General features: G+C 36.9%; 1 protein-coding gene across 3 annotated transcripts in view; it reads right to left on the bottom strand.

Annotated features, from left to right (window-relative positions):
* The window catches only part of COL9A1 (collagen type IX alpha 1 chain), an 87,763-nt gene that overhangs the window by 18,885 nt on the left and 45,763 nt on the right, over positions 1–23,115 (bottom strand). For all 3 annotated transcript variants that reach the window (XM_058419753.1, XM_040058546.2, XM_040058545.1), the window contains 16 exons: positions 19,452–19,475; positions 19,099–19,152; positions 17,385–17,438; positions 15,347–15,379; positions 15,196–15,252; positions 14,427–14,480; positions 13,182–13,235; positions 10,744–10,797; positions 9,303–9,356; positions 8,535–8,588; positions 8,302–8,355; positions 8,146–8,199; positions 7,880–7,933; positions 6,699–6,743; positions 5,840–5,893; positions 5,694–5,747 (listed from right to left, as the gene is read on the bottom strand). In XM_058419753.1, coding sequence (XP_058275736.1) covers positions 5,694–5,747; positions 5,840–5,893; positions 6,699–6,743; positions 7,880–7,933; positions 8,146–8,199; positions 8,302–8,355; positions 8,535–8,588; positions 9,303–9,356; positions 10,744–10,797; positions 13,182–13,235; positions 14,427–14,480; positions 15,196–15,252; positions 15,347–15,379; positions 17,385–17,438; positions 19,099–19,152; positions 19,452–19,475 — 807 coding nt within the window. The remainder of the gene's footprint in view (positions 1–5,693; positions 5,748–5,839; positions 5,894–6,698; positions 6,744–7,879; positions 7,934–8,145; positions 8,200–8,301; positions 8,356–8,534; positions 8,589–9,302; positions 9,357–10,743; positions 10,798–13,181; positions 13,236–14,426; positions 14,481–15,195; positions 15,253–15,346; positions 15,380–17,384; positions 17,439–19,098; positions 19,153–19,451; positions 19,476–23,115) is intronic.

Below are 23,115 nucleotides of genomic sequence, written 5' to 3'. Positions count from 1 at the left end.
GGCTGGGATGGTTTTCATCCTCACTGAAATTTGAAGACCTGATCTTTTTGTAGAATTCTCACAAACAGTTATAGAATGCATTCACACGCTGAGAGAGCTTCACTGGCTTATTGATTTTCTGTTCATCAGTTGAGTGGAACAATAATAAAAATGAGAATACATCTCAGGTAATTTGCATCTCACTTAGTTGCCCAGATAATTGAAACACTAATTAGAATCACTTGAGAGGTAATCCACCGCATATACTGTAATAACCCTTTATTACTTTAAAAAATGTTATTAATTATAACTAATTAATATATATTATTATTAAATACATGTCATAGGATTGCCACAGATAATTAAGTATGTGTGGAATAAAGAAGAATAAACAGTACATTTTGGATTTTTTTAAAACTTCATATTCAAAGTTTTTTTGCAAAATGTAACCCATTTATCAACTATATACTTATGAGACTTTAACTTACCAACTTTTTGTTATGCAAAATCTCAGAGGAAATACTCATTTAAGTTTAAGGATTTATCCACAGAAGCATCAACAGGATTCTTTGACCATCAACAGAGTATTGAAATCATCCAAGTATGTAAACTAATATTTGACGGAAGAGTAAGCATACAAGGAACTTTCTCTGAGATTTTAAATGCAACTTGCAACTTTGCCAAAGTAATAATTAAATTGTACTGCTCGGGATAATGGTAAGAGGTAGATGTAGCATGAAATGTTCCCTCCTCTAAACTACGCCAGGCTTTGGGCAGAAGCAACAACCCACTAGCTGTCATTCTCTTCCTAAGTGATACTGTGGCCAAGTCTAGAGGGCAGAGACCTTTCATTCTGACTGTGTCCACTGTGTTACCTGAAGTCCAGGACAGCTTTGTTATACTAGCTCCATAACACGTCCATTTTTACCCAAGTTATTGTCTACACTCCTTAGGAGAAGCCAACATAGTGATATCTGCTGACATTCAGAGGTCTACCATGCCCAAAAGTCAAAGAAAGTTGTTGGAGGTGGAGGGGTAAACAAAGAGGTATCAGACAAGAAACTATCCACGTTGTTTAGGAAGATGGGGATGGTTACTATGAGAAATGAAGGGGTTTGGAGCTTGTAAATCTTGACTGGGATTTGTCGTCGGCAATTGTGACTGAAAAAGTGCTACCCTGTATAAACTGCTGCAGAATCGGGCTGAGTCAAAAAGTTTGTCATATTCATCTAGAGGCTTAGGTTTACTGGATAAAAACTACCTTCCAAGATAGAAATGCACTTTGTCTTTTTGACTCTGCTACAAACACTCTAATGCTAACTAATCCTTTAACTCTACCTTGAATGTAAACTGTGACACCACTTGTGGAACATGTCTGAAATTACATATAAAAAACATGTCCACTAATTCCTAAACATAGCATATAAACCGAGACAAGGACATTTCATCCTACCATTATCAACTAAAGAAAGTGACACATTATTTCAGTTGCAGTCATGTAAAAGGAATATGATAGAAAAGCTACATTTTAGTTACTACAACTTAACTGCTTGAGGTAACCAAAGTTACATTTCAGCACATAGGCAGAACAGAAGTAATTTTAAAGACTAGAAAATTATTTAGCTGAATGTAACTTAAGATGCTGAAAACGGTATTCTCCTCTAACTTTAGGCTGTGTGACCTTTGACTGCTAAATCCAAGGTACTCTCCAGGTTTCCTCTTTATAGTGACACAAAAGCACTTCTAGAGAGGAAGTCAGGCCGACTGACCAGGGCCCCTCAGAAGTCTCTCAGAGAGGCTATAGTATCAAATTTTAGGCAGCTGGATTTTGAGTCTGTGTTGCTAATGTTGGGAAAACATGTATTGCTTCCTAATTACAAAGCAACATACACAAATGCTGGCCGGCACACATATCAAGTTTGCTCAATTTGCTAGACACCTATTGAACTTTAAGTGATTACTTCAATATTACAAGCTCTCTGCAAAACCATGGGGTGCAATACAGGCTCTCAAAATGTTAGAAATTTATAGGTTAAATAGCTGAAGAAAAGCAAGGGATGAAAAAGCAGAGGCAGGGGTCAGTATTGTCTGCAGAAAATAAATTAGATTACTAGATCTCAGCAAATATGAAAGAAAATGGTTAAGCAGCTTAGGGAGCATGACTAAAATCCACTGATTAGGAATGACACTCCCACATTTGAGAATTCCTTCCTTTGGCCCACCTGCCATGATGATTGACTTAGAAATGTTTAAATCACAAATGAGTTTGGTAATTACTTGGATTGGTTAGAACAATGTGAAGCAAACATAAGGTTAACCAACAAAACAATTAGTGTGGAGTGGACAATATGTTTCATTTAGAAATAAAAGGCAAAATTTCCATGTTGCTCCTGTTGTCTTTCCTGTTTACTGAACACATAAATAGTAAAAGGGTTTTCTTTTCCCCCTACCCATTCAGATGCCAGTTGAAGTTTTTTAAGGAAAAGCAATAATAGACTAAAGTGATACTTTTTAAAGCAAGTTTCTCCTAGGGATATTTGTCTGAGGTGAGGAAAAAGAGTCTCCTAATACAATGAGTTTGCCATGAGTTTTTAACTAGAGCCAGTAATCTTGTTTTCAAAGATTTAGTAACTTCCCTGCAAAACTGTAAAAGTTTACAGACTCACGAAAAGCCAAAATTTCAATCTGCTGTTTAGTAACAATATCTTTCCAACTACATTCCAACAGCTGTTTAACAACAAAATACACTGAAATAACATGGTTTATGACAGAGAACTCTACAAGTTATTTGGCAAACCGTACAAAAGTATTATTTGTCTCAGAGAGCCACTGAAGATAGTGCTCTCTTGTGTAATTTTGAAAAACTACACACTAGTTGAAGTGAAAAATTTTTCTCAAAAAATGTCTTTTGGAAGTAGATAAAGCTGAAAAACCCTGTGATTTTTAAATATAACACAAATGTAGGCATGTAGGTTTTCCCTAATGCAAATATCAGCCAGCTGGCCGTATTAGCAGAGTCAGCCTTGTTATCCCCCTGCAGACCTTCACCAGATGTCCTTTCCTCTGGAGTTCTGGCCCTCCTGGAGCCACCAGCCATGTTGTCTCACCCAGCTGCAACTCAAAGAACTCAAAGGGGTAGGTGAAATAGGGGAGTGAAGAGGATTTCATGTGGCTATTGCTGTGTGACCAATATATTAGGTGACTGAAATTTCCCATATCCTCCAAAATATTAAGTTGGTTTTTTTTCTCCAAGGAATTAGCGCAAGACCTTCTGACTTCCACCTGAGTCTTTTATAGCAAGAATAAAATGGAACAAAGGGGTAAAGGAGAAAGAAAAGAACTGAAGTGAGTCATAAAGTGAATATTCAAAATAAGAAGAAACAGGCCAAGAAAAACACCTATGAATAGTAACCATAAATTCCTCAGGCTTTAAAAGTGTTTGGTTATGCAGCTTTGGTCTAAAACATGCAAGTGTTAAAGCTGTGAGAAAATTTCAAATTAAGAAAAAAAAATTCTACTGTGAACAATTAAAATTGAATTATAATTGTTTTTCTCAACTTATTGCCAAATTGTCTAGTTTTAGAAGTTTGAAAATGATGCCATGTAGAATTATTTACCCAGCACATTTACCCTAGAAATGGAAGGGCAGTATCCTAAAAGATGAAGTTCAAATGTATCTCCTACATCTACATGCTGCAGAAGAAAGAGAAAAGGTTCTTTATTCTGTCCTGAAAATAAATATTGACTCAGACCAAAATGCCCTGAAGTTCAATAGTACAACACTGTGTCCTTCTGAAACAAAAAAACCCCTCATCATCCCCCTTTTTTGTGCAGATGCAAAGTGCTCCTCAAAAAGAAAAAAAAAAAAAAAAAATAGAAAGTTATTCCAGTTATATGTAGTCTGTAGTATCAAAGTGATGAGAGCCAACGTAGTTATTATCCAAGGTTCTTTATAGCTTTAAGGGACCTACAGAAGAGAAGTTTGATGTACCACATACAAACTTACTTCATAACCAATAATTTACTTCCTTTCTCTATGTTGTATTGATCAAAACTTTTCTTTCTAAGCTTTGTTTCTAATGTTTACATGTTTTCCAAAATTAGTGCACTTTGTAATGACAGAGAAAATAAATGCAAGGAATCCAGATGTCTTGCTAGTCTCTAGAGTGACAAAATGAAAAATCACTGTATTTAATCTGCTTTAAGTATTTCTGTTCATCTACAGGGTTACTAATAATTAACCTTGTGTGTCAACCCCTGTTCTACGGACTGCTGATTTTGTAAATTCATGTTCACATTGAAAGGATTAAAAGAATAGTTCAGCAGATTACAGTGCATTATCAGAGTGGGCAATTACTTTGGTCTGATTCAATTATAATTCTTGTTCCTGTCACAAGTATACAGGATCAGCCTAAGAACAGAGCTGAAAACCTTTTTGAGTGTACCCAACACATTTAAATACAAAGAACAAAAAGCAAGACAGAAATGAAAACTCGTTTGCAAGTTGGGTATTTGGGAGGCTGAAGACACCTGTATTCCATCCTGGTAAATGCTCTTATAATCCCCTTTCTGTATCATCCTTAGGCAGCTGTGGACACAGCAGCAACGCAAAGACTGTCCAAAATAAATATGAACAAATTAATGAATCATGAATTAACACATCTAGCACCTGATAGCATAAACCACAGAAAAAACAGAAGAAAATGGAACCTGCTCCTCGGCTGACTGCTGGTGTATGTTTAGGAGCTAATTCAGAGAGGATATTCCTGACCCTTACAAATAAATCACAGACAGTACCTCACTAAAACTTGTATGAGAATAACCCTACAACTGCATGAGCAGAACTTGAGTCGTATTATAGCAGAAGCTCAGAATATTCCAGGCAATCACCCCCAGGGTATCAGTGGCAATAGGGAAGCCTGAAAAACCAATTGCTTACAGAGCCTGAAGCCTGGTTAATGTCATCAGAGTGAATATTTGTCCATGGAAATTTTCTTCAAATCACTGATCCTCTCATCCCTCTCCATCCAGAAGGATTAACAGCAAAGGGAAATTAGATCTGCTTTATGCAGCTTCAAACAACGTCAGGTCCCCTCTAGAGAAAATCAGAAAGCAGTATCCAACACTCTCCAGCATCCAGCTCTCCTTTTTCTTCAAAACTGAGCCCTAACAAGTACCAGCAGTTCACTTTTCTTAGCAGATTTATTTCCTGCAGCGAGCTACCTGCCCAGCAGCAATTTCTCCAGTCTTCCAAATCTTTCTTGTGTTAAGGAAAATCTCTAGGGAAAGAAATTACAACAGCAGTGCTTCCAATGAAAGATAAATCCTATTCTTCACACCACTTTATCTATGTAAATAATGCCAACCAGACTGCTGCAGTGGAAGAACGGGAGTTTGGTTCCAGCTTTTTTCACAAACCACACTTATTCCCGCTGGTTCAGCTTTTGCTTGGCATATTTAAATACAAAGACAAAAACAATATAAACAATATAAACTTTTCGCCAAAGCCAAAAACAATCATTGGACATATACAGGACTGTATTCCTCTATGTGACAATGCACATCCTCTTGGTAAAAAAGGCAAAGAACTGGTATTTACCTCAAAAATTAGAACTTATGATAAATAATAATTTTACCTTGTGGCTAGCTTCAGCAACCCTGTCTTGAGACTGTAATTTTATATATTCTCAATTAGAAGTTTATTCCATACTTACTGGTGGTCCCCGGGGTCCTGTTGGACCTGCTTCTCCCTCTGGGCCCTGTTGACCCTGTTATGGGACAAATTTGAAATGCAACAAAATTTAAAAGTGGGGTTTTTTTACATTTTTCTAGATCTTTTGTATAAGATTAATGGTTTTACCTGTTTACCAGGATTTCCCATTAATCCTGGTACCCCAGGAGGACCTCTATTACCCTGTTGGGCAGAAGATGAAAAATATTAGCCAAGCCAATGGTTTACTCTTCCATTTTTAAATAAAAAATTAAAATAATGAAAGCAATAAGGTCTAAAAAAAAATCAGCCTGTGTTAATTTTTTAACTTCTGTCTTATTTCTGGTTTTCTTTTAACTTTGACCAAACCTTTCTACCTAATTTTTCAGAAGTCACATTTCAGTTCCCTTGCTGTTTATGTGCTGACAAATCCCAAACAGAATTGATTGCTGCTTTCAAATCACAGAAAGCAATATCACTCCATGTAATTTCAGACGAAAATCATGTCTCAGTCTAGTTTACTTTTTCAATTATTTACAGCTAAACTCAAGCATCATTGTCTGAAACATTCCACAGTCTCAATCTTACAACAATTTTTTAAAACTGAATTGGAATTGATGCTGCAATTTGATGCTACCTAAATAGAGATAACACCCTCTGTGATTGAATCAGCTCAGGGTGGCTATAAATACTATTCTTGTTACAAGATCGTTCATTTCAGGATGTAGTGAGTTAGGCAGATCAAAAGCTTCCTCTAGCAGTGATTTCCACCATTTTAAAAGGAAATGAGCTTTTTTAGGTATTATTTAATGCCTAGAATAATGAAAACCACGTCATGTAGCACAAGAATCGTGAAAATTATTAAAAATTATATTTAATTCTTACAGCATAAGGCTTGTCTCTTCACAAGAGAAGGTTAGTACAATTTCATTGAATACTTTATAACTTTAGATACTTTAGCACTTTATTTGTGCTTTAGATAAGAAAGACAATGCGCAAGATGCTTTACCTTTGGGCCAGGAATGCCTTTCATACCTGGAGAGCCTGGGAAACCCTGAAAGAAAGAAGATTTTCATTTATTTGTTGTTAAGCAGATTGGGAATGATGTTTTATATATATATATATATATATTTTTTTTTAATATATTGTATATATATATGTCTTTCTCATGCTTGAGTATTTCTAATCCTTTCACTTGATATTGAAGTACCTTCATTCAATAAGAGACCAAGCTTGAAAGCTTGAATTCTTTCTGCTTACAAAGTAAGGAGTACAATTCTTATTTCATAAATTGCAAAAGGAGCATATATAAGTGAGGAGTTATGACTTTTTCTGTCTTACACTAGAAATACATGCTTCTCCCAGTATGCTGAGACTGGAAGTGCAGGGTTTAATATATACCTTTGGACATTTTTCATTCCCTCCTCACTTCCCTGCAACAGCTCATAGCTAGCACACTTTTACTAAATTGTCTTCCAAGCTTAAGAATTCACTAAGTATTACAAATTTATGGCCAGTTCTGTTTTAAAACATTTCCTTCACCGTTCCTCACAGCAATTACTCCGATAGCAAAGTGTTTTAAAGAGGTTTCTATTTAGCTTTTGACAACTGATACAGTTTTCAAACTTAGCTAATGCATGAGGATTACCTTCTGAAAGAGCCCATAAAGCACTTGTGATTCCTTGTAAGCTCACCACAAGGGATACACTGGGGATCTCCCACCACCCGCAGAAAGAAGCATGAGCATGATGCATTCCAGATGTTCTGAGCCAGCAGAATATCAAAGGACGATTGTTCATGGAAGGTATGTTAGACTAGCAGCTCAGCTTTTCCTGCTCTGCTTGGGAATAGTTTTGCCCTAGTCAGTACAATGAGACCAGCCCTAATTGTGGGGGCATCATCGTCTCCGTGGGGTCTCAGGTAGGAGGAACACAAGAGTCACAACCTGGCCACGAATGTTTAGTGAGGCCAATTTCCTCACAATGGCATCATAAGGAGATCTTGACTTCTGTGCAAAGGTTTGAATACACATAGCAAAATTTCCCCTTGCATTACATATACTCTCCCCTGAGCCTTTTGCTTATATTTTCACTAGAATTACTCCAATATCAGAGTCAAATCAACCTATACACAGGATTTCTATGATTTGAACTGAGCCTACCTTTCAAAGGTAATATACTTGATACTTACTGGCAATCCCTGGAGCCCTGTATCACCTGGAGCTCCAGGTTTTCCTGGTTCACCCTGTAAAACATTTTAAGTTGTAATTTATGCAAATCAAACATGAGGGAAACATTATTTCTGGAAGACAGAGTTGACATACTTTCAGTTCTGTAGTACAGAAATGTTAATTCAATCACCCCCAAAATGTGCATAAAGCCATGAGCAGCAGCCACAAATTAATGAACAAATCTAGGACATTACCAAAGCTCAAAAATATGCCAATTGTGCCTTACTTTAGCTCCAGGCATTCCAGGGATCCCTTCGCGGCCATCAACTCCTGGTAAGCCCTTGAAGAGAGAAAAAAAATTATTGTAACTTTGAAAAGGTTTTGCCCAAGCACTAATATACCAACATAGAATGAAGCAAATAAAGAAATTAAATATACATACAGGCTCTCCTTTAGGCCCAGGGAGGCCATTTATTCCTCTTGTACCTTGAGGACCCTGAGAATAATAATATTTAAAAATTAAGCTAAAGGCAATGGAATGACAGATTAAAAGAATGTCATCACATACTCATTCAGACACACATTACTTTGAGACTACCAGTTAGGCACTGTTTATATGCTATTAAGTAGCTAATGTTTACAAGTCAACAAGAGTCAAAATTTGTCTGTGCTCACCCTTTCTCCCTTTGGACCTGCCTCTCCTAGAGGACCTCTCTGTCCTTGATCCCCCTACACAAAACAAAACAAAACAGAACAGAACAAAACAGAAAAAAACAGAACAAAACAAAAAAATTAGAAATAAAACCAGAATAAACTTCCTTGTATTTTTTAGCTAAAAACTCTCAGAAAATCAACAAGTACAGTTCACATTTGGTGAAAGTAGACATCTCAAAATCACATTACATTTCAAAATGCAGCTAACAAATATATTTTTAAAAACATGGCTCAAGCCATCACCTGAGTTTTCAGGAGTGTCTAAGCAAATGTTGTTTCACTTGTTTGTTTAACACAGAGATACTGGCTGTTCCAAGCACAAATTCCAACTATGGAAGCAGAGAGCAAGGAAGAATTTAAGAAAAAACCAACCAACCAAACACCCCAAATAAATAAAACGCACACACAAATAAAAAACTCCAACAAAAATTGCTCAAAGTGCCCTGTCCAGGTTTTGTTCCAGTTTGATACCTAAAAAATTCCAAGCCACCCTAATGCACAGTAGGACTTAGAAGGAATAGGAAACAATAACATACTAAGAAGTTAAAGTGGGTTCATCTGCCTCAAATTCTTTGGGAACATTAAGACATTACTGACTTGATATCACTGTAATACCATTTATTCACCTGTGGGGAATCAATAGAATTGGATTAATCAGAGGCTTTTTTGATTCACAGCTGCAAAGTTTCACTAACTGGGAAGTGTTTGGATAACCCACACTATACTTACAGGGGCACCAGGAAGACCTTGGGGACCAGGATCACCATCAAGACCACGAGCTCCCTACAAAACAAATAGATAACACAAGATATTAATGTGATCTGCTGGAGCAGTAAGAACATGTATCCTCCTGCTTTGCTTGGAGCCACAAAGTCTTTACAGATGAGGGGGCTTTATAGCTCCAATTAAAAAACAAAGCAAATCAATTCTCTTCATTTTCTTTTTTTTTTTTTCCTTAATGGAGATATGAAAGCAAATGTATTTAAATATGAAAAAATATCAGTCAAAAAACAACATTCAGATCATTCTCTAAAAAATCTAGGAAGGAGGTAGGCTTTTACATGTTCCTTCCAGAAATCTCTGTGTCTTCTTTAAATATACTAGAGCCTTCACCACATAATAGAATAACATCAAAATATGCAGAGAAATCATCAAGTGCAGTGCTGATATTTTTATCGTATATGTTTCAAGGAAACAGTGTAATCACTACCCATAAATACAAATGGAGTGAAAAAAAAATTAAAAAAGATTTAGAGAGAACATGGAATTCCTTTGTCAAACAGATGAAGTAAATATTTCAAGTAGACAAAACATTACAAAAAATGTAGATGAATAGCTACAAAGGATTAGAACATACAAAAGCCAGAAAAACAAATTAAGACAGTAATAGCTTAGTAAACATTCCCAAGAGGTTAGGAAGGATCATTCATGAGAAGATTCATAATCAGGAGAAATTTGATGTTGTCTCTGAAGACAGATGATCACAAGATTTATGTGATTTGACTTCTGGAGAGGGAAACCATGGCAGGATTGTTATATTCTACTTTCAGAAATTTTTACCATATAGATTTAATGAGATTATGTAGCACCCAGGTTTGAAATAACAGATAGAAATACTTAGACAAACAGAAGGAAAACTGTCCAGGAAAGTCAGAGCCCACATAAATATGAATCCCACTGGCAGAAATTTAAGACACAGAGATGTCAAAGAAAGAATGGGAAAAAGAACAAATGCTAAATAAAAACTCCTGACAAAAACTGGGATGATGATGGTGGCAAAAAGCTTTAGACAGATACAAACCACAGGAGGGACTACTTAATAAATTTTAGCTTCAATTAAACTATGCTATAGTTTATAATTTTTATAACTTGCTACCTTTCTAACTACAGACCTTCATACATGCAAAACTGCCACAAATATGCAAGGATTAGGAGAAAGAAGTGAAGAGTATGTCTTTTCATCAATTAAAAGGAGTGAGCTACCTTTCCTCCTAACCAGAAGTACAGTAGCTATGGAAACACAGCTGGAAGGAGAGAGAAAATATAGGAAAAATAAAGAAGAAACTTAAATAAGCTTTTAAAACATTCAGAAATGCACTTTTTTTTTTTTCTTTTTTTTTTTTTTTTTTTTAATATAGGCTATTTTATAGCAAGAAAGGTTAATACTCACTTTGGTACCTTTAGGTCCCATTATACCAGTTATACCTCTGATACCTAGAATGCCCTGAAATAGAAAAGTATATTCAAATTATGCTTAATTCTTCTCATCAGAACTGTCCTAAAACAGTCCTCAGCGGAACTGTCCTGAAAGCTTCTGTTTTCAGACAGAAGACTCCAGAGTTCTACACCCTTTCTTCATGATTATTTTACAATTTTTTTAGTATTAAAGGAGAAATCCAACTACTGCTATATTAGAATACTTAATTTATATGGTAATTTGATATTTTACTAATTTTAGAATTTTGAAAATAATAACAAAACTATCAGTCTGTATTCTAAAATCACAAATACACCATAAGGACCAAAAAACCCCACTGATTTTTCTTAGTTACCTCAGAGTTGCAGCATTCTCAGCTGCAGCTTGTACAAAAGGAACATGTGATGGCCAAATTTGCAAATGTGCTAAGATGTCTCAAGTGGAGGACTGGACAGATGAAGGAGATTTTACAGAGCTCCAAGGGCAGATAAAATAGGGCAATGTTTTTGAGAGTACAAGTGCTAAATTTGTATGTCCACTAAGAGGCTAAACTGAGTAGACATCCTAATTCAGCAGGATGCATCACAACTATCATCACAGCAGTCATCATTTTCCTTCAGAATCATCTCGTGGGAAATTTGGCTTCACTGTCTTCCTCATCCCAAGAGACTGACACCACCTGAGATGTCTCCTCCCTGCAGAGACCAAACCCCTCGCCATAATATGCTTGTCCTGCAGCTGCATTATTGAAACGGCTACAGGCACTTCCCTACAGCGTAGGCACACCCACTCCTTGAGCAGATTCTACACTGGCAGCCTCTACTTGCTCCTCACAAAGTGAGGTGGAATCTTGCACAGAACATTTGAAGCCTTGTCAGCCTAAAAGGTGGGGAAAATCATGGTAATGCAACAATCACTACGGCAGCCTCACAAGGGAGATGAATGCAGTGTAATCCTGCTCCTAAGGTCGAAGTTGGAGGTAGGCACACTGTGGTATCCAAGATTTTCTATCAAAAGCAATGCCTCTCCCAGGGGTGGGTATCTATGCAAATCTTGTCAGTGGAGTACATTGGTTGGGTTGCAGGTGCTGTGGTGGAGAGTGGATACTTAACCCCTTTCATTCATTTATGTAAGGAGAATATAAGAAGATACAGTAGAGTCTACATGCCCTCCATCTGTGCCTCTAAAGCATTGTCTGTTCTTTTTCACATGGGTTAACTATCTGATATCGCTTTATGCTTATTATGAACCCCAAATTTTAATTTAAAAAACATTATCTTAGAGTCTGTGTGGGGTGATACAGTGACATGTTACGAGTAACACACACACCCACACACCAAAAAAAAAAAAAAAAAAAAAAAAAAAAAAAAAAAAAAAAAAAAAAAAATCAATCTTTAATTGTTTTTTAATTCTACTGTGTTATTTCACCAGTGATTGAAGATCTATACCAAACTGAGTAAAATTAATTGGTCCCCACAGGCCTTTCAGACAGCAGAAGCTGACTCTTACAAAAGTAGTTTGTCTGCACCAGGGCCTCAGGGACATTTTTCAGGATCGAGCATCAGAAGAATTGCACCCTTTCCTTTACTTAGTCTGTTCTTTATCTTTTTCTAGTCATAATCCAGATGTTTATGCTGTCATATGTTTATGTTCATAGAGAATTTCATAATTTAGCATTTAGGTGTCATGTGCATTAAGGTAAGCTCCTGTATAGTATCAAATCTGGACACCAATGGCATTAAATAAATATTTTTACACCTAAGAAAAAAGCATGAGACCCCACCAGAAAATAATGAATAGAAATGAAAGGTGTTATGCCTGTTTCTCCCACTTAGAATGACTCCTTTATTCGGTCCCTAGTCCTTTTCAGCCACGGTAACCACAAGAGCTCCTCACAAGGAGCAAGTTGAGGAGGCAAGTGTCAGAACGAAGCACAGTGAATCAGGACAAGAAAACAACAAGGTATGAATGGAGGATACTTCTTTTGCAAGCCAAAAGGCAAAAAACTTCAGGAAAAAAAGAAAATGTTCTTCAGTGGTTGCAACTTCATCCCCAAATCTTAGCTAAGTCTGAATTTCACAGCTGTTTGTGTTTCAAACACAATGAAGTCAGGATCACCAAAATTATGAAAAGGAAGGTGAAGGGGAAAAAAAAATCCAACTGTTTTTGCAATCTAAGCACAACACAAAATTTAGGACATTAAATAGTTCCATAGAACTATATGGAACTTTGTGTCAAGCAATAATGCAGGTTTTGGGGGGATTTAAATAATTCTTTGATTCATAGACAATATGGCAGAATAAAGAGAAAGTGCATGGAGGTTCTATAATATCTGTTTTCTTACAATAATAAGAAAAAAAGATATATCATTATGAAGAAAATGAGTAACACTTTAAAAGGAAATACTTTACTGGAGGGCCTTGAGCTCCCACTTCACCACTGGGTCCTTGGTCCCCTTCTTCACCCTGGGAAAGCAAAAGGAATACAACTGTAGCCAATCGGTACTGCTCTGTCATTGTACGAGGTGTATTTCCTACCCAATGTTTTCTGTCACCATGTCCTGCTTGAAAGAAATCCAAATGAAGTCACACCACTTCCTCAGACAGATAATCATTCAGGTTCACATTCCATTCAATTGTTAGTCAAAAGGGTAATTTTAAAGAAACTTCGGTATAAAGAATAATGATATTTCACCCTTAATCTGTCAATTCATTTTTCTTGATGTTAATGTCTTTAGGATTTTGTCAGGTATAGTAGTGATAGGACAAGGAGTAAAGGGTACAAACCACAAGAGGGGAAATATAGGTCAGCCCTCATGAGGAAAGTCTTTACTGTGAGGGTGGTGAGACACTGGAACAGGTTGCCCAGGGGGGTTTTGGGTGCCCCAACCCTGGCAGTGCTCAGGGCCAGGATGAGTAAGGGCTTGAGGAGCCTGGTCTAGGGGGAGGTGTCCCTGCCCATGGCAAGGGAGACTGGGACTAGATGATCTCTAAGGTCCCTTCCAACCTCTTAACATCCTATGATTCTATGATTTCTCATTCTTCCAGACTAAAACTGCAAAAAGTTTTCTCTAATGTTTTTTCGTGCAATACTGAAGCATGGACCAAGGCAGTGCAAATCAGAAAATTTCTTGCAAATATTTCAATATTAAAGAGGTTATATAACAAGGTTGATTCAAATGAAACACCTTGAGAGAGTTAACATTTCAGATGAATTGGACCTGGCCTCTGTTTATTAATTTATGCTGTGTCCTTTCCCTTTCAAATGCATTTTTCCCTCTCATTCTTCATGTAAGTACTCATCTGTGCTGCATAACAGATAACTTGGTAATTCAGGGAATTATCCTGCATTTAAATGCTTGAAAGTTTTTCAATTATTAAACATAGCTTCAATTTTCCCCGTAAGTTCTATAAGAATTAAATTGAAAAACCAAAAGCAAGACTTGTACATCATAATAAAAACAGAGTACAGGTGAATGAAGAATAGAGATGTGCCTTTGGTTACCCTGGAGCACTATGATATGTAGTATCACTTCATGCATTCTGTTAAAACAATTAATACTTCTAACAAAATATAATACTGTTTCTGAAGGCAAGGCTAAAGTACTATTAGTTTGCTAACAAAACCAGAAGTTTTATCCTCTTTTTTTATTTTACCTTATAACCTTGTTTTCCTGGTTCACCAGACTCTCCTTTTGAACCTTTTTGCCCCTAAAATAAACACAAAAAACCAAAATAAATACATAAATAGTGACTATTCTAAATTAAAATACAGTTTTCCAGAACACACATAGACTGCTGAGAGCTGTCTTGCTGTTCCCTCACAAACCCCACTCACTGCTCCTTCCTCACCTGTCTAGGTAACACTACATATTAAGTACTATGCTCAAAATATCTGCTTCTGGATCTAAGAAGGCTGCATTTCTAGGCAGGTTAGTATTTCTTCCTATGTTATCCCATAAAAATTTCCTGAGGTCATCAGTATTTCTAGAAATCAGCAAACAATATATTTTAAAAAGGTCTTAGGTAAAATGAGACTCGAAACCTGTTAATTTCAATTTCGTATGTTGCAGGTCTCCCAGGAAGAGAAAAAGAAGTCTAAAGGATTAAGGATCTGGGGAAATATTTAGAGTTTCTGGAGTCAGACCACAAATGATCCAGGAAGTGAATGAAACAATCCTTCACATACTCTAATCCTCTCAGGACCACACATAAATTTTTGGTGAAGATTAGGGGAGAAGAAAGAGATTTCAACAACAAGAGGTTGTTTTGGCAGTCAAGAGCTGAATAACCATAAGCAACCAGACTAATGCAATCTTTTTTGAAATTAAGAATGAAATGCCCTTTTTCAAGTCAGTAATTACCCTCCCTATTTCCTTGAGACAGCATCTCTGGAGGGAGTGCTGGCAAAAACAAGTTCTCTTACCTTCATACCCATTAAGCCAGCATGTCCTGGGCGGCCAGGCGGACAAGCACTGGGACACTGGAAAAGCATTCACATAGTTATTACCACATAGGCTGAATAAGTTTTTCTGAGATTACTTAAAAAGAAATAAAAACACGGACAATAATCTTACCAACACGTCGCCATCTTGAAGGCCAATCGTTCCCTAAATTAAATTAAATTAATCAAAGTCAGCAATACAGAAATAACCAAACATGACCCATTAGGCAACACAGTGATTAGACAAAACTGCTATCTAAACCTGGAATTAGAAGTACAATCAACCAAAGGATCTCTCATATGAAATGTTCCTTAACTCTAGGTTTTCATTATAGGACTGCAGGTCCTATTCTCTAACTCAGAAAAACTTTTCAAACAATCTCTAAATATTTCTCTTGCTCTTTAAACTACCTCAAACATACTTTCTGTTAAATAAAAAAAATATGTCCAAACCCCATTAGTCTCTAACAGAAATCAAGATGTCACCAAGACACGCAAAGCAATCACACGTAGACGAGAAATTTCGCAGGGCAGAGAGGTTCCTCCGTGCTAGCTCGGGGCTGAGTCAGGGCGGAGAGAGACCTCCTTGCTTATTTCTTACTTTTTATACATTTGTGGGTCTGGCTGAAGATTGGCTTTTAGAGTTTTCACCTCTCAAGCCAACTGGCCAGACCAGCTGCCAGTTACAATTGTTTTCAGGTTAGAAATATGCAAACAAAGGACAGAGAATGAAAAACAAAGGATTTGTTTATGTTACATCTGTGAGAAAAAGGTAGAAACTGCTTCTAATACCATACAGTAGCTAAAAGGTCTGACTCCATTTTATGAGAATTCAAAAGGCTTTAAAAAACTCAGAAAAAACAGGGTAAAACCAAGACAATTTCTCTAACAAGAATAACTTAGTGCCATTCACCAATAGATTCAGATCTTTACAGAGAAAATTATTTTTACAGGGAAAGCAATCTTCCCAAAAGTATTGGTAGATGGCAATTGCAATAAACTAGACATTAGTGTACAATGAGGTGGACTCAGTGGGGGGGAAGGCCTTTTCTTACATTAAATCAAATACTTGATGGAAGCTATCGGGAGGTTTATGAGGCACAACAGGAAGAAAGATTATTTCACAGCAGCAGCTGGATTCTCTGAAGCCCTGTGGGAGGGAGCACACTGTTTCAGAGAAAAGCACAGGAGGCTTTAAGGAATGAGCTCCTTAAAGATCTGTCTTCTTATGTGCAGAAGGATTTTTAAAAAGCCAAGATTATTTGGGTCATGTCATCAACTGGGGTGGGACTGGGGCACTTCAGAAACCTAAAACAGACAAAACTTTAAGGAACAGAAGAGCTATACTCTGCTATTGAGAACTCATTTCCACTTGTTTCCAAACTTCTCTTCCCCAATTTGCCATTCATGTTTTATAAAATGTCTCTGCCAATTCTCTGTCAACTGTCATGAAAACAATGGCATAATTAAAGCGTATGTATTTAGGGTCTCCCCTAAGAGTGGGGGATGGAGGTTCCCAGCAGAGGAACAGTACAGCTTTTAAAAAGACAGTAGAACAGCACCTTTCCCAGCAGTTTGCATTTCCCAGCACTGAGATGTGTCTGCCAAACTCTGCATTTTGTTTCTCTGGGCTGGTAAATTGCCACAAGACAAAGGCAAAACACACATCCCTCCTCCCAAGAGGTTAAAAAAAAAGAGGTAGCTGTTCCCCTGGAGAGGCCAAGCACTGCTGTTCTTTCTTCTATTCTTGCAAGTAGCAGATCTGATTGCAAGAAAGACATTAGAACTCAATCCACCTGGAAGTGTATATTTCTGTCTCATGAGCCAAATATTTTTTTCTTCTCCTAACAGAGAAAAGCCTGCCTCTACTGAAGTAATACCAATGAGGCCTAACAAAGATTATATTTCCAGTATTATGATTCACAGGGGAATTTAAAAGCTGTGTACTTTCAGTTTACAGAAACAGGAAGGCATCATGACGGAAGTTACACAATTTACATTTCAAACTACCTTTTTATAACAATAAAGAGTGGAAACTTGCTTTCTAAATGGAAGATAAAAACCTGATATCCTAAAGTCAGTATTCAGCTCTAGGACTTGGGGAGAAATTTTGTTCAAGCAGCAACAACACAAAATTCAGATGTAAGCACGTACTAAACATAATCACTTACTGGAGGACCTGGAGGTCCTGGTAGCCCTGGTGGCCCTCTTTTTCCTGGATCTCCCTTAAAAAGGATAAAACAATTTAGTTTCTTGATAGTAATAATAACCACCAGTAGTCATATATTCAGACCACTCAGCAACAGTGAGAAATTATATGGCTACAGAAGGACAGTCTAGATAGGCAGTTAAAACTTCAACCCACAACATGGCTCCCAGTACAGAAAGGAAAAACTATTTTTTAGTATAACAGCAGCCATCCTGTGAAACAGGAGTCACAAGAAAACCAAAACATTTTTTTGCCAGCTTTACAAATCTGAAACATCTGACCACAGGATCATCTATGCACTCCTCCTCTATAGCTGCTATTAAGTTATGAAATAAAAGAATTCTAGTAACTGACAAAAGTAGAGAGGCAAAAATCTACTTTTTTAGAGCAAAAGATGAATTTACCAAGTTGCAAATTTTTCCTGTTTGTGAAACTTTGATGCTGAGTGCTCTCATAAGAAAAGACAATGTGGAACTTTTTCAAATTATGTTTTTCTGAAGGTTTGTAATTAAAATAAATTAATAATGGGGAGAGACCCCCTTTTAACTTAATATTGGGATTTCAATATTACTTTTTACATTTCATTAAGTCATATATGAAATTAAAAAATGAATATAGAAAAATTATTAAGTAATTCTCAAAACATTGCATCCATAGAGTCATTTCTTTCCATGCAATGCATAATTACATTGTGGGTCTCATTATTGCAATGTGTTATGGAAGCTTGGGATATAAATGGATGCAGAGACTGACTGCATTAATAGAAGATGGGCTCACATGCAGCTTTTGAAAAGGCATCACAGATGCAATTTCTAAGTCAGGCAGTTTCTGAACTACCAACTAACCACCAGAATGTGCGACAGTATGACAGAAAAATGCCATTTTACAAATAGCCTGTACACTTCCCTTGGTATCTATTCTTGCCCCTCCTACAGACAAAACACTGAGCTAGATGGATCATCTTCTGAAGCAATTTGGCAGTTTTTAATATTCTTTTTTAATTAATTAATATAATTGCATTAAAAAGTAGGTTTTATTAGGCAAAAATTTAATGCTATTTCAGATTTCAAGTAGAAAAGTACCAATTGGTTTCAGCTTCCATTTCAGTAAAGTGTGGTGTCAAAATATGACAGTGTGGTAAAACTGAGGGCACAGATCAGCAGTAAGGTCAATAGATGGAGCCACACTTAGAGCAAGATGGAGAAGAAACACTCAATTACCATGTTCACTGGTATGCAAATGAAAATCTGTAGTTTAAGTAGTTAATGTTTACATTTACTGTATTTCTGTCAGGTCTGCTTTTTGATTTCAGCTTTCCTTGAATAAGAGAATTAGAGTACAGGACGCTATGAAACATTTCATCCCTATCTGACATGTGGCACTGCTACTCATTGTTCTTATTTCTGATTAGCTTCAAACATAATCCTTCTTTTGCAGTGATCACTGCAGAGGGGGGAACAAAACAAAACAAAACAAAACAAAACAAAACAAAAAAAAAAAAAAAAAAAAAAAAAAAAAAAAAAAAAAAAAAAAAAAAAAAAAAAAAAAAAAAAAAACACCACCACCTTTTGAAAATGATGTGATAGACCAAATAGTGTTTAGACAGCCTATTTTTTCTTTAAGTAACTCTAGCAATTGAATAAACCTGCATTTTCAGCAAACACAGTAGTACTTACAGGTGGACCAGCACGACCTACTTCCCCAGGAAGTCCTGCTGCACCAGCTGGACCCTACAACAACCAAGGTAAATAGTATTTTTATACCATATAATACCTATGTAACAAACATCCAAGGACTGAGAACATGTAGTTCTCACAAACAACAAACTATGCCTTCAGACACCAATATTCTTGCTCCACATACTGCAGACCTCAGGGGTGGCTGAAGAAAACATGCATAGTAGACATAGAACATCAGCATTACAACATCTCTTTTTTCACTGGATTTTAATTATAGTATAATAGCTTTATTAAATATTCAAACAGATTAATTGAACAGTGCATTTATGAATTGTAAAATTGATACTTACAGGTGGTCCAAGAAGCCCCTTGCCCTGTGAAATATGAAAAAAAGGATCAGAAATATGGGGAGGGTTCCAAACCTAGTAAAGCTCTTTTTCCAAGAATAGAGTATTTCAGATTTTAAAAAAGGTATTTAAAACCCCTCATTTGATTCTGCAAAATCATTTTGAAAATTTAAACTACTGTTAAAAATCAATTTTATTATTAGGTAATCGGTATCAATAGGGAAAATTAAATTATGGATTAACTTGTCTTGCAGTATCATTGCACATATTTATAAACCTATATACTTCCACAAAGGAATGAAGACATTAAAAGCTTTGTGTTTAGCTAATTATCAAGTACCATGATAAACATATCTATGCTATAATAACTTCCTTCTAAAGTTACATTTGAATTTATAATAAAAGTGAACTTTTTTCCCCACAGTGCTTCCCTGAGGCCTAAATCCATTAAACTTATGCGGTTTAGTGATCAGAAAGAATACCAAACTTATCCTATTTACATTTTCCATCAGTATTATTCTGAATCATTTTAACAAGAAGTGTCCAAGATACAAATGTGTTTCTGCTTATTTGGATGATATACTCCCTCAAAGAAAACAGATCCCTCAGTCTTGCATTATTAAAGTAAATGGAAAATTTTATGGAGAACAGTGTCAGTGATATGTACGAAAGACTAAAATATAAAATCCCAAATATGTTTAAATGTTCAGGAGATTTGACATAATAGAGTACCTGGGCTGAATGTGAGTAAAAAAGCCACAGAATATCAATCCAGGGTTGTATTTGTAAGGCTTTTTAGAAAAGTTGGTATAACAGAGAGAAAATTTCAGGCATTCATCAGAATCATTCCATTTTAACCATTTAATACAAAGCAGAAAGTAAGCCTGCATAACCTACATAATCCCTTTGTTATTGCTTCACACCTCCTTGCTGCAAATCATCATATTATGCCTATCTATGTTTGACTATACAAATCAAAATTTCACTGCATCACATATTCAATATTATAATATCCCCTGCATCTGAAAGAAGGAAACCACCTTCGTACAGGTCTCATTGGAGTACCCGTCCTAACACACCCCCTAACGGTGGCAGGGAAGGTCAATGATACCAAAAGTAGCAGCTACAGCTCCTGTGTCCAGCCAACAGAGCATCCCAGGAGAAGGTTGTCCCTCCTCTGACCACTCCACTGCATCTCCTCACCTTCCTAATTAAGACTGAAAAAAGCAGGGACACTCCTCCAGCCTCCTCACACAGCCACTCCACCCTTCTGGCCATGAACTCCCCACAAGCAGAACAAGCTGCAAAGCTGAGAGCAGCTCCAGGGCAGTCATCATTAAGGACATAAACAGAGCAGTTCCTGTCCCAACCAGCTGCCCACGTTCCTTGCTCTGTGTCCTAAAGGGAAAGCCTCTCCACACAGCCTGGGACCGCAGCCTTACATGCCCAGGTGCTTGCTGCCTGCTGTGGAGGTGCTCATCTGACCCACATAACATGGAGTGCACAGGCCTGAGCAGCGACCCAAAGTCTGTAATTCCCTGCAGCAGAGGCACCTACCCTGAAATGTGGTAAATACCCCTGCCATCCACCACAAAGAGTCCAATGTTCGTAAGTGTACCCTGTTCTGGACCCTGAGTTCTAGTAGACCTTAAAATATTTTCAAATTTTCTGTCACTAAACACGCACAGTCCTCCCCATATGCCACAGGTGTAGACCACTAGCAAAATATCAGCTCATAGAAGAGTTAGAGCGAACTAAAAGAGAGAATGGACTGAAGAGTGCAATGCATGCACTTAATGTAGTAGCCCTAGGTCCTTCTACCAGGACAGGTCAGAGACATCAGCATATTTAAATTAATTGAATAAAAAAATTACTTGAATTAATCACAAGAATTCTAAGAACTTTGTAAGCCTGTCATTTAAAAGATTATCTGCCAAAGAGATGAGACAAAGAGAATAAATTAAAACAAAATGATGAAGCAGCAAAAAATGTACAAAAAAAGGGGATGATAACTGAAGATTGCCAGGGTACATTCTGGGGAAGAAAATGTGACAGAGCAGAGAAGCAAATGCTGTATAAAAAACTTTATGTCCTTAATATTCATTCTGGAAGATACCCAGAAGTCCTAACTTGGCTGATAAATATCACTAGAGGAGCATGAAAAACAGTGATAATAATTTAAAGCTAATTAGTGTTGTATCCAAGGCTTCTGGTTTTCTGTTTGCACTGAGCATTTTAATAACTTAAGCAAGAGGTTTTGTGAAAAATGAAGTCTTTGGATAGCTATCCAGGGACTACTCCACTTGCACAAAGCCAGTGACAGTATTCAAAGCAGTGCATAATTACACCTAAGCACTCAATTAATCATGTAGGCAGTATGCAGATTCATAATTGTGCTCACTATGTTTCTGGTAAATGAGGTTTCATGGATCAAACCAAAGAAGTGAAAGGTTAAACAGCCCCATTACTTCACATTTGTCGTAACAGCTTCTCCAAAAGTCTCTGAATCTGAAAATTAGAACCATTGCACTCTGGCACTACCATTTTTACTTGTTGGTTTTTTGGTTTTGTTTTTACAGTAGGTGGGTTCTGTTTGGGTTCTACAGGGGGTCTTCTGTTTGTTTTGGTAGTGGGGTTGTGGGGTTTGTTGTTGTTGGTTTGGTTTTTTGTTTTTGTGGATTTTTTCAGTAGGTATAATCTCACTAAAAGTCAGATGAGCAGTGCTGGACATTTTGAAAATCTTTCAGCAGCTGCACAACATCTTCAGTAGCATATAGCCATTCATCAGAGGGAAAACTCCATTTATACAGGCATTCCTAGGAGATTTATTTTGAGCATTAATCCCTCTATATGGATTCAGCATGTATGGGTCATACAAAATCAATCACTAAGCCTCTTCCTAATGTGTGAGGTGTAAGGATAGATCTTGATAAGTACAAGGGTAATGACATGAGTTGACTGAATATATCCATATTTTCTCTTCTTTTAAACTAATTGGAATTCTCCTCTCCTCATTATAAATATTCCTGTGGATTCACCTGAAAATACAAGTTTCAGATTCCTATTCAGCAGAGGCAGAACAACTCCAAAGGCAATCCCTACTGAGGTTCACTGAAGCATTATCACCTTAAGACTGAAAGTCTCAGGGCAAACAAAATCACTCTGCTTTGAACAATGGTCCAAAATCTTATCAGATGTATTGCTTTTACAGTCTCAAAATATGGTGACAAAAGTCCTGCTGCTCTGAAAAGAATCAGCATTCTACCTTGACAAGTTGGTCCAGTTTCCTGCTTTCCCAAATTAACATCCCTACCTCCTAATGAGATTAACCCTCTTTATACGTGTTTAATGCACCCACTTATTCCAGAGGGTCTTAAATTAATCATTCTTGCATAATTCTTTAAATGGTGAGCTAAAATCATGTATGTTTTCCCCAACTCAGTTTTTCTTTTGGTTGACAGGCTAATATGCCATAGTACTTTAACCACATATTTCAGTAATTCAGTTTTATTTCACAGCTTTTTCCGACCATAGGATAACAGGATGGCTTGGCTTGGAGGAGAGATTAAAGATCACCTAGTTCAAACTGACATGAGCAGAGACACCTTCCAACAGACCTGGGTGCTCAGAGCCCCATCCAACTTGGCCTTAAACACTTCCAAGGATA

This window comes from Hirundo rustica, chromosome 3, assembly GCF_015227805.2.
Source record: "Hirundo rustica isolate bHirRus1 chromosome 3, bHirRus1.pri.v3, whole genome shotgun sequence".
Lineage (NCBI taxonomy): Eukaryota > Metazoa > Chordata > Aves > Passeriformes > Hirundinidae > Hirundo > Hirundo rustica.
The sequence above is the reverse complement of the archived record's forward strand: the minus strand, read 5'-3'. Positions and strand labels throughout refer to the sequence as shown.